The sequence below is a fragment of the Microtus pennsylvanicus genome, chromosome 11 (genome assembly GCF_037038515.1).
Source record: "Microtus pennsylvanicus isolate mMicPen1 chromosome 11, mMicPen1.hap1, whole genome shotgun sequence".
Lineage (NCBI taxonomy): Eukaryota > Metazoa > Chordata > Mammalia > Rodentia > Cricetidae > Microtus > Microtus pennsylvanicus.
In genome coordinates, this window is record NC_134589.1 from 69,049,763 (window position 1) to 69,074,811 (window position 25,049).

General features: G+C 46.2%; 2 protein-coding genes across 4 annotated transcripts in view; both read right to left on the reverse strand.

Annotated features, from left to right (window-relative positions):
- Nucleotides 1–951: 951 nt before the first annotated feature.
- C11H5orf15 (chromosome 11 C5orf15 homolog) lies at nt 952–12,124 on the reverse strand. The gene is made up of 3 exons (XM_075992674.1): nt 11,944–12,124; nt 5,272–5,783; nt 952–2,881 (listed from the first exon to the last, which is right to left on the reverse strand). Exons 1-3 carry the CDS (start codon nt 12,077–12,079, stop codon nt 2,750–2,752), a joined length of 780 nt encoding a protein of 259 aa, XP_075848789.1. The 5' UTR covers nt 12,080–12,124; the 3' UTR covers nt 952–2,749.
- Nucleotides 12,125–19,115: 6,991 nt separating this feature from the next.
- Nucleotides 19,116–25,049, reverse strand: part of Vdac1 (voltage dependent anion channel 1) — a 28,530-nt gene continuing 22,596 nt past the window's right edge. For all 3 annotated transcript variants that reach the window (XM_075992676.1, XM_075992675.1, XM_075992678.1), the window contains exons 6-9: nt 22,949–23,176; nt 22,599–22,749; nt 21,006–21,063; nt 19,116–20,085 (exon numbers count right to left, since the gene is read on the reverse strand). In XM_075992676.1, the coding sequence (XP_075848791.1) occupies nt 19,994–20,085; nt 21,006–21,063; nt 22,599–22,749; nt 22,949–23,176 (529 nt within the window). In that variant the 3' untranslated portion in view covers nt 19,116–19,993. The remainder of the gene's footprint in view (nt 20,086–21,005; nt 21,064–22,598; nt 22,750–22,948; nt 23,177–25,049) is intronic.

Below are 25,049 nucleotides of genomic sequence, written 5' to 3' on the forward strand. Positions count from 1 at the left end.
GCGTGGTCTCTCTCCCTTTAAAAAAACGGCCACTTCCCTCTCCTCTCTCTCTTCACTTCCTGCTCCGCTGGCGACTAGACTCCTGGTCGCGTAGAGGGCTGTTGCCTGGGACAGTGATCTGTAAGTTTTTCCCCTTTAAATAAATATCACCCTATTAATCATACTCCCAAATTGGTGTGGCATTGTTTGTGACTTACGCCTTCAGATACTGTAATTTAAATAAGGCTTAAAGGAATGTGGGAACTGCCAGGCTGGGGGTGGGGAAAGCAACAGCCACTTCCTGGTCAAGCAGTCTGTGGAACAATCCACAGGAGCAGCCCTCACCCCAAAGATACCCTAGCCAAGCCAGGCATGGCAACACAGGCAAGATCTTGTCTCAAAAAATGAAAGACAGACAGACATATCAAGACAGGCCTGCCCACAGACAAACACCGTTTCCTCCTGCCTGACAAGTTTTACCACGTGCCTCTTCGACTAACAAAGAGAGAAGTCATGCAGGGCCAACCCTGGTGGCCAGTCTGGATCCACCAGTGCTGAGGTTCAAATGTGGATCATGGGTCCCTCACCCAGCAGCTCAGGTGCCTGTCTGACCCCAGCATGACCTGGTACTCCCAAAGTCGGAAGCTACTGCAGGCAGCACCTTTAGCACCTACCAGTACCAGGAGGTTCCTGGGAAGCCCAGATCTGCCACCAGGGACACAGACAAGGAGCCTACGCCGGGAAACCCTGCACTTACCTGCACCTGCAAGCCTTTTTCGCCATCCCAGTTTGCTGGTGTTAGCACCCAGTGACAACCTGGGCCTAAGGAAGCATTCAGAATGTAAGTGGATCCTAGAGGCAGTTCCTTGGCTGAACAGGCCTCGCAACAACTGGCTGGGGCTCACTTCCTCCCAGCACAGGCCTGCTGTAACCACCAAAGTCAGTACTGTAATAAACACACTGATAAAAGCACAGATTTATATCTTTGCCATTTATTTCTTAAAATCTTATTCAAAATATTAAATAATACAATTTCAAATATGAAAAAAACTACTGCAATAAAACAGTCCAGGTACATTTCACTACGCTGCCCATTCTTCGGACAGTCACCTGTCCTGAAGGGGAGGACAGCGCTGCTGCTTCTGTGCTCACACAGGGAGCGTGGCTGCTGGCTCGCCTGGGCTCTGCAGAGCATACAGTGAAGGCTATGCTTTCTGGAGAGTTGCAGTGAAGCTCGGTAGTCAACCATGGTTCAAATCACACATTTACATTCTGACCAACTCTAAAAGACAGGCTAACATGAAATACATAAAGAATTCCAGTTTGGGGGGGGGGGCAACATAATAAAACACGGCAGGGAGTCTGAATGTCACTGCTATATTCAGATTATCACATTAACTGCAGGATCGAGACAAGGCACCATTTAAGTGATAATGGTCTCTAAAGTCTCTTCAGGTTTACTGTGCAGCAAGAAATAAACTGAAAAAACCCTGACTGGAGTTTTAAACTCTGCTCCTCGCCTGAACCCTTGGAACCTGGGCTGAAATCAAATGCTTGACTGACGTAAATGCTGTTCTCCCAGCTTCCACTGAAGCGCATCCAGCAGCCCTAGCCAATGGCTGATATCACCTATCACCTGGCTGCCTTCACTGGGAACTGCAGGCCATTTTGCAGGGATTCCTAACCAGCTTAATGTGTGGTGAGTGAAGCAGCGGCCACGTCATCTTACACTGTCTCAAGTGCCAAAAAACATTCAAAGTAGGTTTCTTCTTAATAATTACATTTATTTACTGTGTGTGTATAAGCATGTGTGTAGGTGCACGAATGCCATGCACACATGTAGAGGTCAGAGAACAATCTGCAAGAATTCACTCTGTCCTTCTACCATGCAGGTCCTGGGGACTGAACCCGGGCTGTCAGGCTTGGCGGCAGGCGCCCTCACTGACTGAGCCCGCCTTGCCATCCATCTTTCAAAGCAGTTTGGAAAGAGTGGCAAACATGTTGCTGTAAAACAAAGCAATATATCATGATATCCTTGTATAATAAAGTTTGTACCACACACAAACAGAAATATGTTTGAAAATAGGCTATCTGTGGTGGGGCAGCCACACCTGCAGTACCAGCATCTGAGAATCCAACGACCAACTGTTCGAGGCCAGCCTAGGCTGTTCAGTAAGACCCCATCTCAAAATTAGAAATAGAATAATAGAAAGAGGAAAACCAGCATTTGGACAGCAGCGAGTGATGAAAAACAGCAGTGCTGGGCCCCATGAGACTTTAGTTCTGGTTTGGGGTCTTTCAAAGGGAACAGTGCTGCCAGAGGCGCAATAAATGGAAAATAATAACTACTACAAAAAATATACAATAAGGTTTAACTCACACTTCAGATACCTGATTGAATCTAGCTCTAAAGAACCGATTAAAAAATTATATATTCCTCGGGCGGTGGTGGCGCACGCCTTTAATCCCAGCACTCGGGAGGCAGAGGCAGGCGGATCTCTGTGAGTTCGAGACCAGCCTGGTCTACAAGAGCTAGTTCCAGGACAGGCTCCAAAACCACAGAGAAACCCTGTCTCGACAAAAAACCAAAAAAAAAAAAAAAAAGAAATTATATATTCCTTGTTTGTGACATTTAGTTCCCAAAGCACCAAGGCAAAAGAGAGGGCCCCCTCTTGGTTAAGCGCCACCTGCTTGTGGCAGAATTTGCACGACATCATATAAAAGTCAAGCAAATAAAATGACAGAAGAAGCAGACTCTAATCACAGTGCTTTAGAAAATATAATCATTGGTGATCTTCAGAGAAGGCATGGCCTCATTCACATTCTGGTCTAAACGACGGTACTCCACCGTTTTAGAACACAAGCCATCACGCCACTTCCTGCTTTGAACCAGAAGGAAGATCTGAAATAAAACAAAGCAATTAGACATGCCAAAGAGAAAACTTATCTGGTAGTGGTTTTGTAACAAGAGCAGGATCTTGCTTAGGCTTTGGGACACAAAACTAATTATCACAATAATAAAATGACACCTGTTTCCAGCCTGTGAACAAGGCTGCATGATGCTTCTCGGTGGGCATGGGGTGGAGACCAGGAGACTACCTGCCCCCCAAGTGTCAGCACACAGCTCAGGTCAGTTAAGAAGGGACTCCAGGGGTTTGTCTGCTGCTTTCTGTCACTGGGTCACCAACACTCAGAGCTGAAAGACATTCTGAAATTAACTGGTCCATGTTGTAATTTTTCAGGTAAGAAAATTAATGCCTCAACGAGGAAGACAGACAGCTTGAGTCACAAGGCAAGTCACAAGAACCACGCTCTCGAGAGGATCATATATTGAGAAAGCTGTGCCTGAACTCCTCTAGCATTCTGAAAGGCGCATCGCCCCCATTAGCTTATGCCTAGTTTATTAGGTTACTCCTTAACCCAGGAAAGCAATTCTAGCACAGACATGGTCATCATGAACCAAAACTTGGAATCATCTAACTGTCCAATAGGATCAGAGCATAATCAATTATGCAAATATAAAACTATATTTTTAAATAGTATGTTATGGTGCCTAAGTGGACAGGGAAACCTAATGAGACCTCAACCCTACACAAAGAAATACAGGCAACTAAGAAATGTTGAGAAGTGGTAAGAGCACACTAATTGCTTATTCAATACTAAACAGTCAGCTCTGAAAAAATATACAAGTCAGGCAGTGGCATGACTTCAATCCCAGCACTCGGGAGGCAGAGGCAGGCGGACCTCTGTGAGTTCAAGGCCAACCTGCTCTACACAGTGAGTTCCAAGACAGCCAGGGCTACACAGAGAAACCCTGTCTTGAGAAAGAAAAAAAAAAATTACAGCATGCATGTATATGTATATTTGTGGACCAGAAATACACTAAAATGTATTTTAATGCTCTGAGTAGCAGCTTAAATTTTTTTTTCCCCCTAAAGTCTTCAGATTTCTGAATTTTCTACATTAAACATATTGTTCTGGGCATCTGGGGTTTTTTTTTATGGCCAGATCCATTTATTTATTTATCTTACTTAATTACTTATTGCCAGAACCTCTGGAACTGGAGTACAGGTTATGAACCTGTGGGTGGTGGGAATAGAAACCTAGTCCTCTGACCAATGCTCTTAATCACCGAGCCATCTCGCCATCCCTGGTTGTGTGTTTAGTTTGGAGACACACAGTTTTTTTTATTATTATTAATTTATTTATTTATTAAAGATTTCTGTCTCTTCCCCGCCACCGCCTCCCATTTCCCTCCCCCTCCCCCAATTAAGTCTCCCCCAGCCCCAGCCCGAAAAGCAATCCGGGTTCCCTGTCCTGTGGGAAGTCCAAGGAACCCCCACCTCCATCCAGGTCTAGTAAGTTGAGCATCCAAACTGCCTAGGCTCCCACAAAGCCAGTACGTGCAGTAGCACACAGTTTTGCATACTCTAGTTTGACCTTGAACAACAGTGGTCCACCTGCCTCTACCTCTACCTCCCAAGTGTCAAGATGCCAAAATTACAAGCATGTACCTACCACTACACCTGGCTATACATAAAGACCTTTTATTTCCTCCTTTTTTGGTGGAGGGGGGAGCATGAGGGGCATGATCTTAAATATATATCCCAAGCTAGCCTGACCCTCAACATGCAGTCAGAGATGACAATGAATAGCCTTGAATCTCTGATCCTCCTGATTCTCCTGTTACTACAGAAGTGTGCTGTCATCACAGGTTTATGTAGTGCTAGGAAGTGAGCCCAGGGCTTCATGGATGCTAAGAAAGCACTCCTATCAATGGAGCCACATCCTCAGCCCAATCCTCGTACAACCAGAAAATAACATTACTGTCAAATCATTGTCAATACATAATAAATTAAAAGGAGTATTCAATTAGTATTCACGCCCCACAAGTATTCCCATCAAACTATCATTACTAAATTAAGAAATGCAAGACAGATGAGGAGCGCATGCCTTTGACCCCAGGACTTAGAAGGGAGACAGAGACAGGTGGACCTTTGAGTTCAAAGGTCAGCTTGATCAACACAGTGAATACCATATAGCCAGGGCTATATAGTAAGACCCTGTCTGAAAAATAAGTAACTTGCTAGACTTTGGCTTCATTCATTATGGGGGAAAAACAAGTAATTTCCTAGAAGCACATGGAGCATATCCCCATTGTCTAATGTACCAGAGTCGCAGCTTCAATAGAAACGCTACCATTTTATCACCACGGTCAACCCAACTGAAAGGATTTACATAGTATGGCTGAGAAAATGGAGCACCACAGAAGGGGCTAAAATCCCAACTTACCTTCCTTTTGTTGTGGTACGTTACATAAACAACAGCTGCACAGAAGGCAAAAATAAGGAGATGGAAAAAGAAATGGCTATCTTCTCTGTTTGGGGGCGGGAGCTTCACCACCTTCACTGAGTCCTCAAAGCCCCTGAAGTGCCTGTCCTCTCTGCTTATCTCTATGTTTATATTATCATCAGGCTCCTCGTCCCTGGGGTTGGTGGTCCAGTCGTAGTCTGGCTCTCCGTAGTCCCCATTGTCCAGAGTGTCTTTGGCTGTGGACGGGGAACTGTTGAGTGCCAGAAGATCCTCCTCCTCCATGCTGGGATCTTCATTGCTATCAGCCTCGTCCTGGGACACAGAAGGAGCAGTGGAGAGGGTGGGTGCCACAGAGGTGCCTCCATTTTTCTGTGTACTGGCTGGCGAAGAAGTGGTGCTGATCTGGGAAACAGAAGGTTCGGTGCTGTTTCCAGCTGTCAGTGCAGCTGGAGGAGAAGCAGTGGGGCTGTGTGGCATGTTCTCTGCAGTATCTGAAAAACAAAAGCACCCCAACATTGCCAACTTTTTCTCTCTAGTAAGAGAAAACAGCATTTATCAATTTTTTTACTAAGCATTTCTCTTCAGTATAATAAATTCCTGCAGCTTTCTCTTAAGATCCAGTGAAGTCTCAATGACCAGCATTCAATTACATTTTTTCTTGGTCAATTAATCTTAGGTAATAATTGTTTTGCTCAGTAACAAATTGAACAAAGTAAAAAACTCACTGAGGCACAGTCTGCTACTCAAAGAGCAAGCAAACATTTGATTTCAGGTGGGGCAAAGTCAGCACAGACAACCTACTGTTTCCCTTTACCAAAGAATGGATTTCAGCCAGTCTTATCCAGACTCCACTTCACCCCCACAGCAGAAAGAGAGGAGGCTAATCCTAGGTCAAGTGAGTCACAGAAATCACCTACTACACACACACACGTACATACACGTACACACACACGCACACACAAGCTAGAACTAAGCACACTATGAGACAGGTACTTAGAAACTGCTTTTGCTAAAAACTGGCCCCTCAACTGGAGAAAGTGACCACGCTTAAAAGCCTTCATTTCTCTGTGTCCTGCTTCCCTCTGCAGGCAAGATGAGCACTCGAACACATCTGTCTAGTCTGCATCATCCCCTTTCAAGGCTGCAAGCAGAGAAATAAGTTGCTGCCCTAACCCTGCAGGCACTCAAGTCTGCTGAGCAGACCCTCCAAGGGCAGAGCAGTGGCCCACTGGGGAGACGGTGCACCCCGAAACAGAAGTGCATCCCCCAAACCACCATGTCTCCTCAAGCAATAGGATCTTCTGATCACCTTGCAGAACCAAACTAGAGACAAGAATCCCAGACCACACCCTGAACAGGATGCTCAGTTATGCGCTATCTGCCCCCTCCCTGCCCCATGCATAAACTTAAAAGGTTTTAGGATCCCAAAAAGAGGACTTTGGGGTCACTGTGCCCCTTTCTTGGTTTCTACCTCTTCCCAGTATGGCCACATTAATTCTCTGCTTTTCACCAGTCCTTGATCTAACTTGCAAATTGGGGATAGGTGGCAGAGCCTAGTTTGCCAGGGCAGCCAGAGTCCAGGCTTTTACTCTAAAAATTCCTGTTTCGAGCACATAACCAGCACACAAGGCTACAGACTTATTGTTGACAGCATTTCTAAGTCATACTTGAAGATTCTTCAAAAAAAAATAAAAAATAAATAAAATTTTAAAAATTTACAAAACACCAAAATTCTAAGGGATGGGAACCTGAAATTAGAACTCGCAAGCTAAGTTACAGCCTATTTTAAAAATAAAGGCAGCCTCCGGGTGGAAAATGAAGCCAAATGCTTGCACAATCTTCCAGCCTGTGCTAAACTTCCAGAAGGAACTCCACACAGTAGAAAGAACCAATGCGGTCTAGTCCAGAGGACAGCTGTTGAAGCTGAACAGGCCAGTCTCTAGCTGAATGTCGCCTCTGCTGAAGAACTTTGGGGCCACCTTTAATTACTCTTCAAACAAACAAACATATCTTGTTATGTGTGCTCTAAACCTTCAGCCTAGGAAGACAAGTCCCAGGCCTTCACAAATATGCACATGCACAGAAAACAACTGTTCATATGAACACTGCTCTTTTAAGTAACACAGCTGACATCTACTTTGTACACAGAAAAGGGGACTGGGTCTTAATAGGACAGAAGTCTCCCAGAAAAATACTTTCTAACAACAAAAATCCTTTCAAAAGACAGTAGGATTAGGGATGTAGTCTAGTATATGTGGGGCACTAGGTTTGATTCCTAGCACCAGAAAAATAAATATTAAGATAGTAAATTAGAGCCAAGCATAGCAACACACACGAGCGATGCCAGCATGGAGCAGAGGAGGCAAGAGGCTCTGGAGTTAAAGGTCACCTTAGTCTACACAGTTACATTGAGGGTACCCTGGGCTATATGAGACCCTGTCTCCAAAACAAACAAACAAATCAGTCTTCCTGTCTAACTCTTTGGAGAGTCTCTAAAGGACCTGAGCTGGGACGAGCAGGGGTGACTACAGAGAACCCCTCACTGGGCCCTGGGGAATCTCCTCAGGCATCCCTGTTGGTCTAACAGAAACCTGATTCCTTCTAAACACACTGGCCCTGCAGCCCTTCTACTCCACAGCGGGCTTCTCTCCCGCAGCCTTGCAGATTGGAGGAGCGGTGCAGCCCTCTATGCACACCATTTCCCCATTCTTCTCCAGAAAATGGGGCACACATCTCCCTATCACCAACTCCTAGAAGGCCCCTCATTCTAAGACTTTAGCTGCTAATTACAGGTTCCTCACTCAGCCAAAGAGCTCCTATCTGGATTTCAAAATCCACAACCTCTCTTCTGCTGAGTCAGCCCAACCTACCCCACGGCCTCTGGGCCCACCATGACCGGCTCTCCCCCACACCCTCTGCAGCACGCTGCTTCCGGGAATGCTGGTGGCTTTCTCATTCATTCGCTGGTCTTCTCAATCCATTAAGGCTTAAACATCCACCCTCCCTTTTTCAGCACCTGGTGGCCACCACCAAATCTTACCGATAAAATCTCTTCTCCTAACGGTTCAGTGCTGTGGCCAATGCCCAGTTGCCTTCACGCTCACACACTGTCTCACTCATCTGGCAAGGGCGTCTGTCCCCAAGTACTGCCCACGCAGCTGCCCACAGCTTTCATTTCATCTGAAAGTCAATGTGGAAGCTTCTACACTGTACTTAACACTAAGTGCTTATTCTGTAATTTCCTAGTCCATCTCCTTCCTGCTCCCTGAAGTGTCCTCACACTTCCAACACCTTCTCTGGTACTCCCCACCCCACCCCCACCCCTTCACCCGGTGACAACCACTGTCTAACTTCTCTCAGAAAAATGTGGAAGAGAACTTCCACAAACCAGCAGAACGCTGCTCATTCAGGCTCTACAGGTGAGCAGCCTCCTCTGCCACACGTTCCTCCACGCTCCAGCTCACCGCAGGGCAGCAGTGATGCACCAGGCATCCACAGACGGAACCCTCCGAAATAACAGGCACTAACCCTGCCTCCTGTCAAGTCTCCTCAGGTTCTCTACCCCAGCAACAGTAAGGAATGATGGACCCAGCTGTGTGAGACAAGGTCCTGGGTTCAACCCCCAACACTCACAGAAGTTAGGAAGAGCACGTGGGGGAGCTGCTGCTGTTTACGCTGCAAGACCGACAAGATGTGTAAAGTCCACCAGTGTAATCCACACACTATCGAGCCAGAGAAACCCACAGGGAACTTTTACACCTTAAGCAAAAATTAACTAGGCATAAGTCATGCAAAATATAAAAAATTAAAGGATAAAACTAGAAAAAGACAAAGGAGAAAAGTCTTTGATATCTGGAGCTGGGAAAGGAGTTCTTAAATTTCACCCAGAAAGTGAAAGCCCAATGCATTAAAGGGAAAACTGGCAACTGCTAGTCTCCAAAAGACAAAATTCTTGTTCTGTCAGAGTCTCACAAGATAAAAAGACAGCTACTTGCAAGTCCCATACCCAACAAAGTATGTGTTCCTAAAATAAAGAACTCTCAGAATTCAAAAGTGAAGGAAGCAAACTAATCCAACTAGAACAAAAGACATGATGGAAACAGAGAACCCTGAGTTCCTCTGGCCTCCATTCATTCACACTCTGGCACCCCACCCCACCCTACACACACACACACACACACACACACACACACACACACACACACACAAATAAATAAATGCCTATACCTAGCACCAAGCATAAGAGTTGAAGGTTTTCACTTCCATGCAATGGCTAGTCCAAGCCACCATCCTCTCAGCTTTGCAAGTGACCAGCCTATCTCCACTCCAACCCCACTGCCATCCTGTAGAAACTTACACAAGTTTCTACACATTCTTCTACGTAAAACTTCCTTTAGCGGGCTCGAGAGATGGCTCGGAGGTTAAGGTGACACACTGCTTTCCAGAGGAACAGATTTCTGTTCCCAACACCCATACAGGGTGGCTCACAACCACCTGCAACTCAACAACGCTCTGCCCTTGGCTGACACCCACCACACATGTCCATAGACAGCAGGCATGCCTGCAGACTAATAGTACACAATTTTTTTCTAAGCCTTTAAGCTCCCATTTCTTGAAAATGCCAGTCTTAGTAACACAAGATCTGATCGGAGGGACAGAGAAGTGGCTGAGCAAGTAAGGGAGTCTGTACTTTAGAACTCACACAGTGGAAGCAAGAACTCCTCAGTCCTATACACATACAGAGAGAGAGAGAGAGAGAGGAGAGAGAGAGAGAGAGAGAGAGAGAGAGAGAGAGAGAGAGAGAACCAATGAGAGAGAGAGAACCAACAACCTGATCTTCGGAACTTTGGCCACTTCCTAATCTCCCTAACTGCTCCCCATACCATCTTCTGAAAAGGTCACACCACTCAAAGAACAAACACTAACCACACTCACATCCGACCTGATCTCCTCACAATGCACACTACACCCTAAATAGCATCTCTACACCACTGTGCCTCCTCAAAGGCTCTTCCCTCAATCCGTCAGGCGGGCTCCCTCCTCATTGGTGAATGCCTACACCTACGCACCCAGGAAGCCAGGACATACAATGTGGAAGAAACACCCCAGTAGAGCGCAGGAAAACAAGCCAAGGTTTTACCTTGTCCACCTGATGCAAAGATGAGTCGATCTAGTCAGATAAAGAGAACTCAGGACCAGGGAAGTCAGACAGCTCCGACTTCACGGACTTCATGTCTGAGCTTCACAAACACAGGTATCACTGAGAGTCGGCTAAATGTCCCTTCTGGACCCCATCCAAATTGGTACTGCCCCTAGTTTAAAGGCAACAGGTGTAGGCATGTGTGAGAGACATACACACACAAGCTTAGGAGTGAGGGGTGGTATGTGTGCCACACACCTAGGTGCAACCCACAGAGGCCAGGGGCGTCAGATCCCTCCTGGAGCTGCCGTTAGATGATTAAATAATCAAAGCAATTACGTCTGCATCCACCGGGAAATCCTCATTATATTCTACAACGATAGAAGAGCCCTGGAAAGGCCAGTCCTTCCCCACAAACTCCAAAATCCTCCTGGTAGGACAGTCGGTTACCTGTCTTCAGTGTTGCTGAGGAAACTGTGTAAGCAACCTAGCACTGAAATAAAGGAATCAGTGACTGGCTGGACCGTTCCCCTTGGCAAAGAAAACTATCCCTGGTCATGCTATTTTTCATCTGAAGAAAAAAACAAAAAACTCAACAAGGATTTGGGGAGAGAAGGATGGCAGCTTGGGCCGAATGAAAAACATAACTACTCAAATGTTGCTTAACTATTAAGTTCTCAACAGTAGGGTTTTCCCACTAAATCTCTGCCAGAGTTTACAGATTTCCTTTTCAATAAAGGCTTTAATATCCTGATTTATGGTGTAACATCTGCAAAAACTTCTGTCTCAAATACTACAGATCCATTAGAATGAGGCAAAGGTGTTCTAGTTAAATCTCAAGGCCAGGAGGTATCACTACTGACAAAGACTGTCCTTTGTTTCTAAACTCCGCTCCTCCTCCCAAGACCCTCAGCAGTCCAGAGCCTCTGGACTCCGCCTCTGTCAACAGCCCCAGAACCACCCAGAGATGGAACCCACAAATAGTTGCCCCCTCTTCCATTCTGAAATAATCAGTTCAGTCCCGGCACTGGGTCACTGACGCTATCTTATCTCTGACCTCACCTTTTCCAGGAGAAAACAAAATAAAACAAAAACTTGCCTAGCCTTGCTTGTCCCCCAACCTCAATCCTCTCTCTAGACGACATAGCTCTCCCCAACCCCGGCCATCACTTCAGGCTGTCTCCCAACCAATCCGCAAGACCTCCGAACGCCCCATTCTCAAGCACAGTGGGGACCTCCCGCCCCCACCCCGAGCGCTCTTCCTCCAAGGAGCGTACTCTTAGCTACTCTGTCCACGCCACGGCCACCTCCCGTCCCCGCCCACCCACTCGGGTCCCGGAATCTCACGACCCCACTTATCGGGCCTGGGGAGACCGCACTGGGAGCGCTCCAGACGCCCGGGCCCAGCTCCGGCCGCGGGAACTCGGCGGGTGAGAAGCGCCGTGAGTCGGCAGCGCTCGGTCCCCACTGAACCCGGCCCGCAACCCTCGCCGCCACCCCGCGTCCATTACCAGAGCACAGGACGGGCGCGAGCAGCAACGCCAGCACCAGCGACCGCACCAGCGCTCCGAGGCCCCGGGTGCCCGGCCCGGGAAGCATCTTCTCTCGCGCAGCCCGGCTCATCCTGCCCAGGGCGGCGGCAGCCATAACGGACTCGGCCCCGAGCCTGCGCTGTTGCTAGGTTCTGCGTGGTGACGTCATGTACACGTCTGAAGGCGCGCGCCCGAAGCAGCTACGTCCCTACGTGATGACGCCGCATCCCTGAAGCTGGAGAGGACAAGAAGGTTAACCCAGGAGGATTGCAGAGGGGAGCTGAGAAAGATGGTTTATTTTCAACTGCTTCTTGTTGTTGCCATCATCGTCTTTGAGATTTATTTTAGGGGCTGGAGAGGTGGCTCCTCTGTTAAGAGAGCTAACTGATCCTCCAGAGGACTTGGGTTCTATTCCCAGCACCCATGCAGCTGGTGCAGAGACACACAGGCAAAACACCCAGACACATAGTTAAATAGGTTTTTTTTTAAGATTGTATGTATGGGCCTGAGAGATGGTTCAGCTGTTGACAGCACTTGCTACTCTTGCAGAGAACTGGGTTCCCAGCACCCAGGTTAGGCAGTTCACAACTGCCCCCAATGCCAAGGGATCTGACCCCCTTCTTCTGGCCTCCCCAACGCAGCCTCCTCCTACGCACTTCACGCCTAAACTAAAAATAAATCTTACTTTGCTTTTTCAAAACAGGGTTTCTCTGTATTAGGACCGCTAATGAGTTTCCTCGTTTTTTCACGCTCCATCTGTTATGAATGTTAGGTGTCAATACACGGTCTTGTCCATATCGAATGAAGCGATCTCACTGGTGGAAACCATGCAGGCTAATCTTAAATAATAATATAAAAAACTGTATAATTGCACAAACCCATTACAGTTACATTGTGTTTTGGTCATTCAAATAGTCTTCATCTTCAAGTTCCTGACGCTTTTAGAAATGCCCTTTCTCGGCCGGCAGTGGTGGTGCACGCCTTTAATCCCTGCACTCAGAGGCAGGTGGATCTCTGTGAGTTCCAGGCCAGCCTGGTCTACAAGAGCTAGTTCCAGGACAGGCTCCAAAGCTACAGAGAGACCCTGTCTCGAAAAATAAAAAAAGAAAGAAAGAAAGAAAGAAAGAAAGAAAGAAAGAGAAACGCCCTTTCTCAGAAAAAGAAAGAAAAACAACTGATGTACTTCCAGAAGTATTTAACAATAATTTATCAGATATTCCCAGTGATATCGAAGATGTGAATAGCTGGTTTGACGATTCTACTGACAGTGAAAATATTAGACCTGTAAGGAAGGGCAAGGTGGCAGTGCTTCCAAAAGATCCCTACACAGATGAAGCCACTGATAATTGTTGGTCAGGAACTGACACACCGCCACACTCACAGAGGTGTGAAGATCGTGCTGGGGTCACTACATTTCGGTCTCAGTGTTACTCTGTACTCTCTGTGACCAATTTCTTTTTTGGTGGTGAATTGTTTGAGATGCTGTACAAAGAGCCGTTCAACTATCAGGTTCAAACTGCAATGAACACAAAACACCATCTAAAACGCTCAAGTGGTTTCCAGTTACACAGAAGAACATCAGGAAATTCCTTGGCCTAATCTGATGGATCAAACAAGAAAAGATAGTTTGAAAGACTAGGTTAATAGAGAGTCATCTTTAATAGTCAAGCTTGTAGTCAGGTTAGTTAGATTTTCTAGATTTATAGAGATATATTTCAGTTAGATAGGTATTCTTCAAGTCTTTCAGAATATGGCATTTAAATGTTTTAATAACTTAGGACAATGAGACGCATCTGCTCCTGGCAGCACCAGCTACTTTAAGAGGAAGATGGGCATCGAAGAGACTCCTTATGGAGTTTGCTAGCCATTTGTGCAAGAAACCTCTTTTGCCTGGACTGCTTCACTGGACATGCAGGACCTGTAGAGAAATGACTACTGAACTTGCCTAAAGGTGAGATGGTCTTTCGGGGTTCCTACTTCATAAGAGTCTGTGAGACATTCTGCAGGATACAGAAGAAAGTGACTGAACTGTCTTTGAATTTTCCTACTTCATGGAAAAGTCTGCTGGATACTTTGGGCCTGTAGGCTGAAGATGGATGCCCCAATGGTATAGAAGAACTTCAGGTAACTGTTCAGGCAGTGAGATGTCTCTGTCATTTCTAGAGTTTTGGAAGTTGCTTACAATGCACTTTCTGTTTACTTGGGTAATATTATATCCTTCTGGAGTCTTTGATGGAGTTAAAGAATTTATGGTTATAGTTTTCCTTAGTTATGATAAAAGATAAAGTAGATATAAATATTGTAACTGTAATTCTTGCTTGATAACTGTTTTGTTATATGTAATTTTACTATGTTAAAGTTAAAGCCTTCCTTTGTGTTTAAACAGAAAAGGGGAAATGGTGTAGCAGTTCCTTCTGTTTGTGTGTCACTTTCATTGGTTAATAAAGAAACTGCCTTGGCCTAGTTGATAGGGTGGAACTTAGGTAGGCAGAGAAGACAGAACTGAATGCTGGGAAGAAGGGCAGAGTGAGAGAAGCCTGAGACAGACACTGGTTAGAATCTTGCCAGTAAGCCACAGTCATGTGGCGATACACGGATTAATAGAAATGGGTTAAATTAAAATGTAAGAATTAGCCAATAAGAAACTAGAACTAGGGCTGGAGAGATGGCTCAGAGGTTAAGAGCATTGCCTGCTCTTCCAAAGGTCTGAGTTCAATTCCCAGCAACCACATGGTGGCTCACAACCATCTGTAATGGGGTCTGGTGCCCTCTTCTGGCCTTCAGGCATATACACAGACAGAATACTGTATACATAATAAATAAATATTAAAAAAAAAAAAGAAACTAGAGCTAATGGGCCAAGCAATGTTTTAATGAATACAGTTTCTGTGTGGTTATTTTGGGTGTAAGCTAGCCGAGCGGCAGAATAAACTAGCTGCCCCTCCTTACAACACGTTGCCCAGGGAAAAAGAAGTGATTCTAGATGCTTACATAAACTGTTAAGATGGGCATGGTGGTGCACATCTCTAATCCCAGCACTCGGGAGGCAGAAGCAGGCGAATCTCTGTGAGTTCGAGACCAGCCTGATCTACGGCGAAGCATGTTCCAGGACAGCCAAATATAGAGTAACCCTGTCTCAAAAAAAATTTTTTTTGTTTGGTCCCTCTTCATAGAGGAAAATGTTTTACGGAGTACCATACGTTAAAAAAAATACTAGTAACTTCAATTGTTTAGTTAATTGTTTTTGTAAGTAAAAATATTATAATTATTGAAAAACAACACCTAAAGTGCACTATGATCTGTAATTATGATGATTTAAATCATGTGCAATTTGCCCAAAAATGTACCATCCCTGGTGTATGTCTTAGCTATTTCTATATGGCACTCAATGTGTCAAAGGCATGCGCCACCATGCCCAGAAAAAACTGAATGTTAAAATTGTGTGTAAGAGGCCGGAGACATGGCTCAGAGGTTAGGAGCACTGGCCACTCTTCCAGAGGTCCTGAGTTCAAGTCCCAACAACCACATGGTGGCTCACAACCATTTATAAGATCTGGTACCCTCTTCTGGCCTGCAGGAATACATGCAGGCAGAACATTGTATGCATAATTAATAAATACAATCTAAAAAAATTGTGTGTAAGTGCAGGTGCCTTCAGATGCCAGAAGAGGGCGTGAGACCCCCTGAAAGGGGTGTTAGATGAGCCATGAGTGTGAACCACCCCATGTGGATGCTGAAAACCACTCCAGTGTTCTTTTTTTTTTTTATTTTCGAGACAGGGTTTCTCTGTAGTTTTTGGTGCCTGTCCTGGAACTAGCTCTTGTAGACCAGGCTGGCCTCGAACTCACAGAGATCTGCCTGCTTCTGCCTCCCAAGTGTTGGGATTAAAGGCATGAACCACTACCGCCCGGCTCACTCCAGTGTTCTTAACTGCTAAATAATTTCTCCAGTACCCTTTTGTACTGGGTACAAAAAAACAAGATCTCATGTAGCCCAGGCTGGCCTCCAAATCCCTTTGTACCCAAGGATGACTTTGAATTCCTGCACCTCCACCTCCCAGGTGCTGAAATTTCAGGTATAAACCACTATCCCGGTTTATCCTTTAGTGTTTCCTCAAATATTTAACATTTCTCCATACTTAAGGGTGCATCAATAAACAAAGCAAACTCAAGCCAGCCTTTGCAGGCCTTGCTTCCCCATGAGGCACATTGTAGAATGTATAGTATGTAACGGTGCGATAGTGTTACGAAAGAAAAGCAAAAACATTGGCCAGAAGTCAGAATGAAAGACTGCCATTGAGAATAGCCTCAAATTTTCCAAAAATATATTACTATCCCCTTTTTTACATTTTGTAAAACAAAGCCCTCAGTATATAAAAATGTAAATTTAGAAAGTTTGCCTAGGGCCTTGGTACAGAGTGTGTCTGTGGGTACATTGTGTGACTGTCTCCTAAACAAACAGCTATAGGTTTCAATTCGTCTGTTCCACTTTATTAATTTTCAGGAAAATCGGTGTAGCATAAAGCTGTTATTTACACATAAATTCCATCTCTTCGCTTTCCAAAGAGAGTGGAGCTGCCTTGCAGGATAGAGAAGGGCTTGTGTTCTCCCAAATCTGATATATTTGGCCCCAGGACAGCTCAAAAACAGACTCAGTGTTAGAACTAAGAAGTCAGTCCTCCCAACTCAGTCTACCCAAGTCCGTGTGCAAGGAATGGTACCCAAACCTTCCAGGTCAGCACGCAAAGGTCCTGTCCTTCCAAATGCCCCAAGCTTTGCTTTCTGCTGGTCCAGAAAATACCGGTGTTCAGAGAATAACCTCAGCCCTGCATTCTGCCTGTTTAGAGGTAGTTTTCAGATGAGTGACTTCTATGACACCCTCCGTCCTCCTCCCAAATCTACTGTGTTCTTTTCTCCTCAGTGACAGATTAGTGAAATTCATTTTTTTGTTGTTATCTTAGTTTGGTTTGGTTTTCTTCCTGACAGGGTTTCTTTGTGTAGCCCTGGCTGTCCTGGAACCACCTTCCTCTGCCTCCCAAGTGCTAGGACTAAAGGCGTGTGCCACCACCACCCAGCTTCAGATTTATTTTTAAGTATGAGTATGTGTCCTGTGGGATTTCTACACGTGAGTACAGGATCATCAGAGACTGAATGAAAAGGAAAGGACCCGATTGCTCCTGGGTACAGTGGAGGAGAACGTTTAGATAAAAGGAAGAAAGAAAAGCGTAGCCAGAGGCAGAGACATCTGGGAGAGTCCAGAGTGCTGGCGACCAGACTGAGCTGGGCCATATGGGGAGAGGGGGAGGGGAGAGGAGAAAGGAGAGAGGGAGACCAGGTGCAGCGGGTACGAGGGCAAAGGTACAAAAGGAGCAGATAACCACAATGTCTAGATTATACAGGGAAGAGCCTCTGGGGAAAAAGCAGTCCAACCCTGCACTGGAGGGGGGGGGGGGTAAGGGGCTGTACCAGCCATACCCTGTAACAGGTAAGGACGGAGGGATGTTGGGAGAACCTGGCCAGGTCCACTTGATTTGTTAAACATGCACCACAGCCATTTGTCCCATGGTGGCATCACATCCCCTGGAACTGGAATTACAGTTGTGAGCCACCGTGCAGGTGCTGGGAACCAATCACGGGTCCTCTGCAAGAACAGTCAGTGTTCTAACTGCTGAGCCACCCAGCTCATCTAAATTCTTTTAATTAATTGAGTTATTATGAACTGAAGGCATTTTACAGTGATATTTCATATAACACACTGCATACTGCAGGCAGGCATTCAATAAGTAAGTAGTGAATTAAATCCCCCTCTACTCGGGGACTTTAATACACTGCACAGCATTTAATACTATGCCTGGCCCTTAACTACATGGACCTGGTCCACAGAATGAGTTCCAGGACAGCCAGGGCTGTCTCGAAAAACCAAAAATAAAAATAAGCTTGTTTTTTAGATCTGATGTAAGCTGCAAAACTTGAAAATGTTTTTCAACCTACACTAAACTTTCACCCTCATTCACACATCTGTCCTTAGGCTTTCTAGCAATGTATAACAGCTGACTCTCATCCCTGGGAACATCTTTTTGGTTTTGTTTTGTTTTTTTTAAGACAGGGTTTCTCTGTAGCTTTGGAGCCTGTCCTGGAACTAGCTCTTGTAGACCAGGCTGGCCTCAACTCACAGCCGACTCTCATCCCTGGGAACATCTTTTTTGTTTTGTTTTGTTTTTTCAAAACAGGGTTTCTCTGTAGCTTTGGAGCCTGTCCTGGAACTAGCTCTTGTAGACCAGGCTGGCCTCAACTCACAGCCGACTCTCATCCCTAGGAACATCTTTTTTTGTTTTGTTTTGTTTTTTCAAAACAGGTTTTCTCTGTAGCTTTGGAGCCTGTCCTGGAACTAGCTCTTATAGACCATGCTGCCTCTGCGAGTGCTGGGATTAAAGGCGTGTGCCACCATGGCCCAGCTCCTGGGAACACCTTATCTCTATATAAAAAGGACCTCAAGAGGCCAGCATGGGCCGCTCTCTCTCAAGTCCTGACTTAGGGTGAGACAGTCATCTGGCCAGTCCTGGGTGCACCCCAAAATATAACTTGATTTAATTGGACAATCATGAATTTTGTCTTTTCTCCTCGTGATTCTCAGGTCTAAAAGTCTCACTATATGTCTTTTTATCTTTTTGTCTCAGTCTTGAAGGTGCTGGGATACCCAACCATAAGTGTTTTTTCAAAGATTTACTTTTATTTATGTCTGTGTGTCACGTGTGTGGTACCTAGAGACACAGAAGAGGGAGTCAGATACCCCAAATTCAGAGCTACAGGTAGTTGTGAGCAGCCTCAGATCAGCCACAGGAACAGGAAGCACTGAGGAAGTGCCCTGAGCCACCTCTCCAGCCTCCAGAGTGCTCTATATGCGATCAGGTCAGTGATGATTTGTGAGACACCAATATGAGCAAAACATATCAATGCACAGAATGCAAAGGAGCAAAGTTCAAATCTAAACCAGTGCCCTGGCCAGACAGGCTGTCCTGGAACTCGCTCTGTAGACCAGGCTGGCCACAGACTCACAGAGATCCACCTGCCTCTGCCTCCCGAGTGCTGGGATTAAAGGCATGTGCCATCACTGCCCAGCCCATATTTTTCTTAACAAAAGTAACAAGAGGATGAGGTTTCAATATTTTATTCAAGTTTTATTTTAAGTGATGTTAATTACAGCATTTGAAGGGGAGGAGCTAATTCCACACAAAATGGAAGACTCTCTAATGTACCCATTAAACTGCTAAAAAAAAGAGTGGTGTGGCTTTAACAGGTCACTTTAGATCCCTAGTGTTGTCATAGTGACCACAATCACCTGCCCAGCTTAAAGCTGTCTCATACTCTAGTGCAATGGTGAGAGGGAGAGAGAGAGAGGGAGGGAGAGGGAGAGAGAGAGAGAGAGAGAGAGAGAGAGAGAGAGAGAGAGAAGAAAAAAAGAAGAGAGAAAAGAAAAAAACCACGCCACAACACAAGGAAGAATGAAGTCCTAAGTGACGGCTCCATCGGCCCACTCTCTCCACCCTAAAATGGCACAAAGGAATAGCTAACCAGAAGAGTGCTTTTGGTGTAAAACAGGTAACTGGGCAAGGATGGGAAGAGGCCACGGAGATCCGTCTAGGAAAGGCCCTTTCACACAGGTGTGTGTGCACATGCTTCTCAGCAGTTAGGATAGAGATGCCAAGGTTGCTCAGGAAGTCACAATTTCACCTGTGGACTCGATACAGATTTACAAAGGGCCCGCATATTCCGAGCTTCCACATGTGGCCTGGCATCTCTAGAGGTCCCCGGCCCACGTCTACAGCTAAAAGGACCCTTTCAGGAATGGGGTGTCTGCTGTACCTCTGAAATGGTAAACACCGGAAAGCCGAGTCATCCTTAACCTGGAGATCTAACGTGGTATTTATCGATTCTCGCATCCCCCAACATACAACATTAAAAGGTTCACTAAATTCTGAAGGTAGCTATACTGCAAAATAGTTTAAAATTAACGATTGTACAATATTCATTTATGCTTGAAATTCTAGTCCTAGACCAAGCTTGTGGCCACCAGCATTGACGTTCTTGCCATCCAGCAGAGCTGACAGCGTCAGCTTGATACCTGGGGGGGGGGGGGGTGAGAAAGGCGTGGGTGTGGGGAGGGAGGGGTGACAGTTGGAGGAAGGAGGAGGAAGAAGGGGGAAGAGACAAAGGAAAGAAAAAAAAAGTTAACACCAAAGTCCAAATTTGTTCCAGCTACAATCAGCAGTGGCCAAACAGCCAAACAAAGTAACCCTTCAGAGCAGAAACCCTGCTGAAACGCCCACTTTCCTGTCCCCCCCCCCCTTACAATGAGCATTTGACCTCTGGTACCACACAGTAAACAGCTTGAGCAATGCTGCCTTGGAGGGAAACCCTGTCCTGTATCAGCCTTACGTTCATCTTGGTAACATGTACGCACCCACACTTGCGCACACACACAATAAACTCCTCTTCCTGGGACTTACTTGTAATTTTAGATGGAACGGGCTGATGTTCCCAGGAGGAACTTGACTCTCAAGTCACATAATCAGCTTTGAGGGCTCAAAAATGGGATTAGCCCCTGGAGCCCTCTCACATCAGTGAGTGGCTGGGACAGCTACGCAGAGAAGAGGCGCTAACCACCATTTCTACACCCGTGTCTTTCTATAGTGAGGATGACTGACAGGCTAAACCTGCCAGCAGCCTGGAGACAACAAGTATCAGACCCCAGGAAAAGGATGGAAGGAAACGACCAGGACGTAACATCATATACATGGTATTTACCGGAAATAACCAGGATGTTACGTCTTATACATGGTATTTACCGGTGTTTCCCTTCTGGCTTGCTATGTCTCATCCACCTTTTTTCTTTTGACAATGATCCAACTCCTTTATAAACATTCAACTACAAATGCTTATATACATTCATTTACAACGCCCCACATATTGTATGTGCAAAATGTAACCATTACTTTTTTCGTAAGACAGAGAACTAACTAGCTTCACACCAGCGATACATACCTGGCATGAGGGTCTGAGTGTATCCTAAGCCGATCAGGCTAGAGTTGTTCACTTTGGCCTGAAAGGAAAAAGAGAAGCCCAATGAAAAGAGTGTCCCACAACCGTGAAAAACAGCGCCCCACGTGTCTGCCTCCAACTGGGGGTGAGGGCTTCTTCTCAGGTCCCAGCCGTTAGACACAAACTGTGCTCACGGCCATCTCCAAAGACTCAATGCAGGCGTGCGTGCCTTCCTGCCCCTGGGACCTCCCAAGCACAGACAGAGCGAGGAGAGTAAGGGCTCTTGGCAGGCCATGCCCCTCGAACCATTTCTTTAGGCTCCTAACAAGGAGGCCCCTGTCCTTTGGTTTTACTGGCATGGCTGATGCTGAGGGAGCCAAATCCTGTTCCCAGGTCAGGATAATTAAAACAGACTGTGAGTTACACCAACCAGCAGGAAATTTCTACATGATACTTCCTCATTCCACCCCAAAAAGGTGGCTTCCTATAGGGTAACAACAGAAGCCAGTTCAACAGGGTTTACCACAAAACATGTGCAGCTTGGGGCCTCTGGCCACTGAGTGCCACAGGGTAGGCAAGACAAGATGCCCACCGACCAACGAACTGGCTTTGTCTTTTTAGAGATGCGCTCTCCTGATGTAGTTCAGGGTTATCACAGCCAAGAAAGGCCTTGAACTTCTGATTCTTCTGCCAGATGTTTCTGTTGTGCTGGGGATCAAGCACCAGGCTTCCCGCATCCTAAGCAAGCAAGCACTCTCCCAACTGAGCTACAGCCCTGGCCTTGTTTTGGTTTGCCCCCCCCCCCCCCCCAGTAACATGACTTAAGCCCAAACCCCTGCACATGCTGCTAGGCAAAGGCTCTGCCATTGGAATACATCATCCTGAACACTGAGACTTTAATGTGGACCATAGGGACTGAGAACAAAATGAAAACAAGGGCAAAAATAAAACATTTAAGGGATCCCTCCTTACAGTTTTCATGATGGGACAGGACAGGTTAGAGAAAGAGGCTCAATAGCACAGCAGTCTATTCAAAGCCAGGTCTAGGAACGTACTTTCTCTGCGCTGGGTGCCTTTAAGGAAGGTTACCTGATCAACGTCCACAAGTACTCAGCTCCTCCAAAATAAAAACGCTAATGATTTAAAATCCATGCAGGTGCCAGGCATGGTGGTGCACGCCTTTAATCCCAGCACTCAGGAGGCAGAGGCAGGTGGATCTCTGAGTTCAAGGCCAGCCTGGTATACAGAGACAGTCAGGGCTACACAGAAAAACCCTGTCTCCAAAAAGTAAAAAAGCCACCAGTTGTGGTGGCACATGACTTTAACCCCAGCACTGGTGAGGCAGAGGTGCATGGATCTTTGTGAAGTCTATATAGTGAGTTCCTGACCAGACAAGACCACACAGTGAAACGGTGTTCCCCTTCTGTGCACCTCTTCCCCCCCCCCGCCAAAAAAAAAAAGAAAGAAAAAAGATTTTTTTTGAGGTATCTGTTTCAAGTGGGATTAAGCACAAGAATGGTCTTGGCCCAATGAGAACCTTTAAGCTGGAGCACAGAATGCTCTCAATCATGAGCCATGTGATTCATGAGTACCCACCGAAAAGCAGGCGTCAGGGTCGACCTGGTACTTGGCTGCTATCCCAAAGCGAGTGTTACTGTTCCCCGCTGTCCAGGCAAGATTGACAGCGGTCTCCAACTTCTTGTTCACCTTCTGGTAGATGGAACCACCAAACTCCGTTCCATCATTCCTGCAAGGAAGCACAGCAATAGATGTCCAGCTGCCCGGGAACACAGTCTGAAATGTCACCAGCACCAATAGGAGAACTGGGGTGCCACAAACAGACTGAACAGAGTTCTCACCAACTTCTTTTATAAGCTGCTTTGGCCATGGCATTTTGTCACAGTACTAGAAAAGTGACTGAGACAACCCCCCATACACACACTTACACATTAGTATGAAGCTGGAATTCATCCGTCTTGTAGCCAACTGCAAAGTTGCTCTGGGTCACTCGGGACTTGGAGGTCTCAAAATTCATTTGGTAGCCAGCTAGCCAGCCCTCATAGCCAAGTACCAGGGCACCCCGGATCGAGGGCCCAGCGATGTCAAAGTCCACATCACAGCCCAGGTTGATATGCTCCCTCTTGTACCCTGTCTTGATTTTAGCATTTTTTTTCCTAAAAGAAAAAGAAAAAAAATGTATTAAAAAAGCGAAGCTAACTTACATTGACACAATCATGGTGAGAACTATGCAAACACGTTGTCTGGTCTCAGGAGGTGGTAGGGAATAGAAGCAAGGCCGGTGGCCAGTTAACCCTAAACAGCTGCTGAGCCACAAGCAAGATGCAGCTTCTCCTGAGCTCACATCTTGTCTGCAAAAGACTCCATCAACACTGTGCTGTGCACACCATGGGAAGTGAGCGCCAACCACGCTCCTCTTCCAGCCTCTCCCTACGCTCAACACAACACCCTATCCTGGCATCTATTAGGCATGTTTGTTGTCTGCCAGACCCACAGAAGAGCCACATATCACAAAGTTACCCAAGCAGCAATTTGAGGGAGATGGCCACCTTTGCGGCTCACCCAGTAGGCAACAAAAAAAGAAATAGCAGATCCCTGGGGCTGGAGAAGAGGCTCGGAAATTAAAAAGTGCTTGTGCAGAAGATTGGGATTCGGTTTCTAACACCCACACTGGCAGCTCACAGCTGCCTGCAACTCCAGTTCCTGGGAATCTAACACGTTTTCAAGCCTCTGCAGGTACCTGCCTCTATGTGGTGAGCATGCACACACACACACACAAATAATAAATCTTTCCCCTGCTTACTGAGTGCAGTAGAAAAACTTTCACTGCCATGGTTGTGAGACCCCACTTGAGTTCACAGCAGAGAGTTCTGGATACTGATGAGGAACCTGAGTCCCTCAGTGATGGGGGCTGGAAGTCCTGATCTCAGGCCCAGTGATGCCAGATTTCTCAAGACCCAGTGTCCCTCAGCAAGGGTAGGTGAGTCATAATTTTTATCCAACCAAAGTCCGGAGAATAAGAGAGTATCTACTGGGCTGAGTACATGGCTCAGTGGATAAAGTACTTACCAGACAAGCCGAAAGACCCAAGTTCAAATCACCAGAGCCCAGCAAATGCTGTATGCATAGCAAAAGTATCTGCAATTCCAGTAAATCTCTCTAGGGAGATGGGATGGCTCGCTGAAGCTCAAGAACCAGCTAGCCTGGCTATACAGCAATGAACAAAAGAAATTCCGGAGAGATGGCTCAGTGGTTAAGAGCACTGACTGCTCTTCCAGAGGACCTGGGTTCAATTCCTAGCACCCACATGGTAACCCATACCTGCCTATAACTGTGGTTCCAGGGGATACAACACCCTCACAGAGACACACATGCAGGCAACACACCAATGCACATAAAATAAAAATAAATAAATCATTAAAAAAAATAAAGAAATCCTGCCCCAAGAAGGTGAAAGAGAAGAGCAACCCTGAAGCCACCCTCTGACCCCGACAAGTGCACTGTGGGGGGTGCACACATGCCATGCACACACAAAGACATTAAAATAATTTTTTTCTGGAGATCAAACCTATCAAATAAAATTGAAACTATATCACACGATTGCAAAAAAGATGATTCCCTGGCCAATGGCTTTCTCAGCCCAGCAAACAGAAACCAGGTCTGGACAGAGTGCCGAGGACCACACAGACTTGCCTGCTCCTGGCCCTATTCACAGCGAGATTAAAGCATGCAGACTATAGGCTCTAAAAGCATTCCCTCCCCAGAGGCCCTGCTGTTTTGTGGGAAGTAGCCAGTTACAGATTCGGGGCAGGAGACATACAAAGGAAGCCTGGGGCTGCTCTCCAAGCTACCAGAGACTAACCAGGAACTGGGCAAATGGATCTGACTGTTAGAATAAGAAGGTTCCCACCCAGGAGCTTCAAAGATGGGAAAATGTGAGCACTGGTAAGAACAGTATTGCCAATAGACCAAAATATAGCAGATGTTTAGTTTAGTGCTGGTAATACGGCTTAGGGTAGTGGTGTTTGC

Excerpts from the sequence above, each read along its gene's own strand:
- C11H5orf15 (XM_075992674.1), bottom strand. The coding sequence starts at position 12,079 with ATGGCTGCCGCCGCCCTGGGCAGGATGAGCCGGGCTGCGCGAGAGAAG. Across the intron at positions 5,784-11,943 it reads CGCGCCCGTCCTGTGCTCTG|ATACTGCAGAGAACATGCCA; the intron begins GTAATGGACGCG and ends TTTGTTTTTCAG. Across the intron at positions 2,882-5,271 it reads CGTACCACAACAAAAGGAAG|ATCTTCCTTCTGGTTCAAAG; the intron begins GTAAGTTGGGAT and ends GTTTTATTTCAG.